General features: G+C 38.0%; 1 protein-coding gene across 2 annotated transcripts in view; it reads left to right on the forward strand.

Moving 5' to 3' along the window:
• LOC106875654 (nitric oxide synthase 1) overlaps positions 1-7,500 on the forward strand; it is a 168,936-nt gene that overhangs the window by 27,191 nt on the left and 134,245 nt on the right. For both annotated transcript variants that reach the window (XM_089343035.1, XM_089343036.1), the window contains exon 5: positions 2,927-3,028. In XM_089343035.1, the coding sequence (XP_089199161.1) occupies positions 2,927-3,028 (102 nt within the window). The remainder of the gene's footprint in view (positions 1-2,926; positions 3,029-7,500) is intronic.

Raw genomic sequence — 7,500 nt, forward strand, 5'->3', positions numbered from 1 at the left:
CCACTTCTTCTCCTTCTACTACTACTACTACTACTTCTTCCCCCCTTCTAATTTTTCTTCTTCTTCTTCTTCTACTACTACTACTACTAATACTTCTCCTTCTCTCCTCCTTCTTCCCTCTCCACCACACCACCAACACCACCTCCCCTAATTCTCCCTCTCCTGCTCCTCCTCCTGCTCCTCCTCTTCCTCCCTTTCTTCTCACTCTCGTACCACTATAACTCTTCCCTATCTCTTAACCCTAACCCAACTCTTCTCCCACCTCCCTACCTCCTCTAAATTATCCCCCACTCCACCACCACCACCACCGCCACCATCACACCCTTACCCCTTACCCAATCATACAAGGATCTCGTCAAAGCAAAGACATTTCATAAAAATTTTGTTCCTCTTAATGTTCTTGTTATCGTTCTTATTATTATTGTTGTTGTTGTTATTACAGTCCATATATTATTATTATTATTATTATAACCATTTTGTACTATTGCTTTCATTATTGTTGCCTTTATTGTTGTTTGTTATTGTTGCTATTTCTGTCGTTGTTGTTGCTATTTTGGGTGATGTTGTTGTTACTATCGTTGTTGCTACTGGTGCTGTTGTTGTTGTTGTTGTTGTTGCTGTTGTTGTTGCTACTCCCGTTTATTATTATTGTTCTTTCCGAAAATATGTTATTTAACTGCTTTCGCCGTGTTAGTGGTTTTCTGTTCCAACACCCGCATCCACCCCACTTGCTTTCCCCCATACGCACCCCCACCACCCACACACACACACTTCCTCTTCCACCCTGCGCCTCCCTCCCCCCGATTCCACCTTCAAATATCTTTTGAACGTGTTACGTGATGAATACTTTGAACGATTTAAGCCGGGCAGTTGTGAAGTTGACAGAAATGAAAGTGAAACTAGCGACACCCGCTACACACACACACACATACCATTCACATGCACTCGACACACATCACACTATCTTACACACACAGACACACGAACACACACATGCCACTACATCATATAAACAGGCACTTAGCCATACACACACCCCACGTCACGCTGTATCATACACACACACATACACTCCACACTTCATCACAAATACACACACCACTCTACATCATACACACACACACACATTACATCATACAATCACTACACCATACACATACACTTTACTTCATGCGCACACACAGAGTACATCTTACCCATAAAAATACATCATACTCACACACACACACATACACACACTGACACAGATATACGCATACTTACACACACATGCACATACAAGTACTTAAGGGCGCTCCCACATACTTACACACACATGTACACTATACTCAAAAAAAGCATACGCACACATACACACATACACACGCACACATACTACATTGTGTGTCTGTGTGTCGCATACGAGGCGACATTACACCTTGCCACGTCATGCTATCGACACGCAGACACTAATTCACATCACGTGATGAACTCACCACGGCTGCACACCAGCTTAAACCAGTAAACGCATGAAAGCCACTATATCACGACTCCTATGAACATCCAAAACACCCATCGACATGACCACCACCACTGCCAATACCAGATTACCAAACTATCAACAAGCCCTACATATGTTGGTGATGGGTTAGTAATGGTGGTAATGGTGGTAGTGGTGGTAGTTGTGATAGTAGGAGTGATCAATTTAATCACTTCCTCTTGAATGTGAAAGTACTGTCTAATAATAATAATAATAATAATAATAATTAAATACCCTGCTGCAGTACCAGGCAGTAGCTTTCATGACTTCTCATTTTAACTGATTGGAAGTGTTATCATGTACATTGTTTTGTCTTGGTATAAAAGATGGGCTACAGCAAATATTCTGCTCACTACCACAGATTTGCTTGTCAGTTGTTTGACCTTAACCAGTTGAGCATGTCCCTTGGTGGCTGACGATATGTGCATCTCTGATCACGAGCAGAAGTAGTGGGGGAGCATCATAGCCATGTGTTGAGAGGAATTCTTTGGGATTTGGATAATTCACCGTTGGAAACATGGGTGTTTCGTTCAACATACTTTAACAACTCTTATTCAGGGACATTTTGAGTGGGATGGGCTACTCGACCTGAAGAAAATTCTAACTGGGCCCCACTTGCGAGGTCATACGCTGTTTATCTTGGTATGAGATTACTATGTCGGACACATATAGTTGTGATGCATGTGCTTGGTGTACGTTTATTAGACGGGTAGTTATGATGGGTATAATGGGCTTTGTATATTTGTTACCCAGTGTCATTTTGATGGCATGCTCTGCTCTCTCACTCAATAATAATAATAATAATAATGATGATAATGATGATGATAAAAATAATAATAAACAAGTGTCACCTTAGTCTGCTGGCTGTGGACAGCTGACACTTTCCATCATACCCAGCAAAATAAGCTGAGTTTACATCACATGATAATAATAATGATGATGATAATAATAATAATAATAATAATGATATTAATAATAATAATCCTTTCTAGTACGGGCACAAGGCCTGAAATTTTTCTTCTTCTTCTTCTTCTTCTTCTTCTTCTTCTTCTTCTTCTTCTTCTTCTTCTTCTTCTTCTTCTTCTTCTTCTTCTCAAGGGAGGAAGAAGTAGAAGTAGTAAATAGATCACTTCAACCCCAGTGTTTCACCGGTACTTAATTTATCGACCCCGAAAGAATGAAAGGCAAAGTCGACCTCAGTGAAATTTGAACTCAGATCGTAAAGACGAAATGCCGCTAAACATTTTACTTCCTGTAATCTGTGACCTTCCAGCCTTCTACTTCCAGTCACTGTGACTTTTTCTTTACATATCACTTCGAGTGATCGGTGTGCCCTTTTTACATTTTACTTCTTGAACTTTTTATCTTTGGACACGTGTTACTTCCGGTTACTCTCTTTACTTGTAGGTGATTGGAAAACGAATGAATCTGGACATTAACCGAGATTCTTCGCTTTGGAAAGATCGTGTTTTGGTGGAAACAAATTTGGCTATACTCCACAGCTTCCAGGTAAGATGGATTACTTTATGATTACCATTTACGTTTTAACATGTTTTACGCTTGGAATTTTCACATTTGATGTTTAAAGATTTTTTTTTCTTTAAAGCTCGTGATGAAAATTTGATTTCAACGATTTATGTTTCGTACGTAAAGTTTTGACGTTTGACACTTGGCATTTACACAAGAAATATTTAATGCTTGACTTCAATGTTTGACTACGATTTTGTATTCGGTTTGCAAGAGGCTTGATGTGAAATCGTATGTTGAAACAAATCTTCATGTCTTTGGAGGGTCATTACGCCAATAATAACAACACACGCACTGGTTCAATATCACTTCTCTATTGTTACTTAATAGGCTATATGTTTAGCCAACCAACTAACTAATCGATCGTTTGTGTTGGTTAAAAATCTCATTTGGTTGTTTGTTTGTGAAAGTCCTTTCGTCGCCATTCGCGATCTTATCAATGAGATACCCCTCTCTCTCCCCCCCCCCTCTCTCTCTCTCTCTCTCTCTCTCTCTCTCTCTCTCTCTCTCTTCAAGGTTTATCTTGAACCTGTCCGTGAATTAGTCTTATGCCTATACGCATGTACGCTTGTATGTGAGTATGTAGAAATGTGGTTGCTTACAAGAGAAGAAGAAAGGTGAGAGTAGACGAAGAGTACGTGTGGGTGCATGCATGCGCGTTTATGTGTGAGTGGTTGTGTGTGTACACTCGCGTGCCTACCTGTGTGTGTGTGTATGCATTGGCCATTCGTGACCTCTTTAATGGATCGACTTTTTTGTTTGAGGTCTCAAAGCTTTCAAGATTTGCTTGTTTCAATGTTTGACATTTAGCTTTTAGCGTTTTGACGTTCTGTTTGCGTTTGACATTGGCGCTTTCACAATTGATGTTGAATGTTTGGCATTTCGTTTATTTGTTGTTTTCTTTTTGCTTGATATTGACGTTTTCAGAATTGACCTTCGGCATTTGACTTAAATTTAACGCTTTTCATTTAACGTTGGCGCAGTTAAAATTGACGTTTAATATTTAACTTCAGCCTTTGATGCTTGCCAATTATCGTTTTTTTTTCTTTTGTATGACGTTGACATTTTTAGAGTTAACGTTTGATGTTTGACTTTAATATTTGACATTTATCGTTCAACGTTTGTTTTTCGTTGGTGTTTTTAGAATTGACATTTAATGTTTGACTTCAATGTTTGTCGTTTGCTGTTTAACGTTATTTCTGTTTTGACATACGCACTTTCAGTGTCAGAATTGACGTTTAACCTTTTACCAATATATATTTTAATAACATCACAATGTAAATCATAAACATTGAAATATATTTAAATATCACAAATTTGATTGTGCTTGAAATAAGGACGTAAACACATTAATCTTTTCCACAAATCAGCGATATAAAAAGAATGAATTTACATTCTTATTTGAATCAGAGCAAGGCTTTGCTTTGTAATATTTGAATTGATATAAGTTCGTTTATTATTTGGCTTTTAACGTATGACGTTTCTCTTCAAATTCAATATGAACGTTTTTCTCTCAATGAGGAAGGCTTCTAATTGATTGCTCGCCCTGTAGAGTTGCCAAATCTCCCTCAAATTACGTTGATTAACCTAATCTATCCATGAGCTTTGATTGAATAAAGGAAGGAGTGATCATTCTTTGAACGTCTTTAAAATGACCTAGGGCCAAACTACAACTACATCAAACAGAGTGCTCACCATCGCACTAGAGCACACGAATGGGCGGAGAAGCCTTTTCTTACTCGTTCATAATTCAAATTTCAAGTTCATTTGAAATGCTAGTCCAGCAAATTCACGTAAGAACGACTTAGAGAGAATAAAGACGTACCACTGACCATCCATTACATTGCGACTCCGTCACTAGTACATTGGTACCACCAGTGCCTGTAAAACAGTGGGACGGTTCGATTGGCACATTGGTCTGGGGCTCTGGGAGGCCAAAATGGGGTCCGCAAATATTTGGTTGGGTTTTCTCTAAAAAGAAAATAGAAAAAGAAACCATAACACTTCACAGGACTCTTGCTAGACTACACTCATGGCTAGGTTTCAAAATTAATATTGTACCATCTTATAATATTTCTCACGGAGATCCTGACATCACATTAGTACCACAGAGATATCACGGAGGTACCAAACCAAAAAAGAAAAACATCAAATTCGTCTTCAGTTTTGAGAGGACACCTACCAACTCGGGAGCCAGAAATTCATCTTGTTCTACCAGGCGGCTTGTAGTATTTTTATCTGAGACCCTGGATACCACAAACCCTATCATCTCATTAGAACAACAGAAGTAGTATAAAAATACACCAGAGATACTAAACGAAAGGGCGAAAATCATCGCAGTCCTCCCGAATTTTGAGAGGACTGTGACTAGATTCTAAATAAACACTCTCCACTCGGGAACCTGAAGTTAATCGTGTCCTACCTTGTACCCTTTATTATTTCTTTCGAGCAACCTAAGTACTACAGACCCTGCCAATTAATTAGTATCACGGAGGCACCCCTGAGATACCTCAGAGGTTCCATATACTGCCAAAACTATCTGCTGATAGTTCAATAAAACTATTTTAAAGCCAGATTGAAATCTTTCGCCATCTTATTGTCTTCCAAATTTCCGCTCTGATCTGTAATTTGTCGTCTGTTAGTAAGATACAACTTCCTGTTTGAGAACGCTAAAAGCTTTTTGTCTCTTGTGATTTCGCAATACACAAAGTCAACTCTTCGAGACTCCCCCCTCCTTCGGCCACTTCAACACAATTTTACATCCGACGATTTTATGCAACTTCCTGAATGATAATGGAATACAACTTCCGGTCATTGATATAAAAACAAAAGTGAAACGCGACACTGCCTCCAAAAACTACCACCACTACCACCACTAACAACAACAACAACATCAACAACAGTAAAGCGTTAACGGCTGCAATAAGGACATCAACATCTATAATAACAACAACAACAACAACAGCAACAACAACACCCGCAATAACAGCAATAAGAACGGAAGGTATAACTACATTTACATCGACAACAACAGCAACAAGAAGAAGAAGAAGAGTAACGGCTACAACTACAAGAAAAACACATCAATAACAAGTAGAAGGACAACAATAGAAACAACAGCCACAAATGGGATAACGTTTCCATCAATAACAACAACCACAACGATAGCAATAACAACGACAAATCCCTTTAGAACCACTTCAGCATCCATATCAACAACAACAACAACAACCACAGCAACAACAGGAGTGAGTGACAAAAACAATAAAAAAACAAAACAAATCTAACGGCAGCAATAAGAACAACGTCTGCATCGAGACGAATGCTTGGCGATGTGGTTAAGAAGCTCAGTTTGCGACCATCTGCTTTTGGGGTTCAGTTCCACTTCGTGGTTCTTTGAGTAACTGCCTTCTGCAATAGTCCCAGGTCAAATAATGCCTTCTTGTGGGTGAATTTGGTTGACACGAAAACTAAGTAGAAACCCGTCCCATGTATTTATATATTTCTGTGTGTATATGTGTATCTGTGTGCATGCGTGTGTATGTGTGCGAGCACGCTCGTGTATATGTGCGCGTGTGTGCGCGAGTGTGCGTGCATGTGTATGTACGTCTTTCTAGGAGTTTATATATATATATATAATATATATGTATATATATATATATATATATATATATATATATATATATATATATATATATATATATATATATATATATATATATATATATATATACGTTTATATATGTACATGTGTACATATACATAATATATATATAAATGTGTGTGTGTGTGTGTGTGTGTGTATATATATATACACACATAAATATATGTACAAGTATATATATATATATATATATATATATATATATATATATATATATATATACAATAGGAATACAAATTACAAAATGGCTGATAGTTAGCAAGGTGAGACACACATAAGAAAGAAGAAAGCAAAGGACCACTGATGAGGTCACAGAAGTGTGACGAAAGAACTCTAGCCGAAATAGGATTAATGTAATATAATGTAATATAAAGCTGAAGCAAATTAACACCAAATATACAGTGCGTGTGTTTTTATTGGCTAAACTGGCAACATGACCATCCCTAAGTACAACAACGATATATATATATATACATACACACACACACACACACACACACACACACACACACACACACATATATATATATATATATATATATATATATATATATATATGCATACATATACACACACTACCCTTTAGCTCTGCTCCCTCTTCTCACATACAATATGATTATACTCACACACCATCCATCCATGCACCTTCACACACACTCCAAGAAACGACATTCACCCCATACTATCATTACACGCACTTCCCCTTATGCCTATTTCTATACATAGATGTACCCCCTATGCATGCAAACACCACCCAGCACCGCCCTCCTGCCTAACTGTCCTATAGAAC

The sequence above is a fragment of the Octopus bimaculoides genome, chromosome 26, assembly GCF_046866305.1.
Source record: "Octopus bimaculoides isolate indiv1 chromosome 26, ASM4686630v1, whole genome shotgun sequence".
NCBI lineage: Eukaryota > Metazoa > Mollusca > Cephalopoda > Octopoda > Octopodidae > Octopus > Octopus bimaculoides.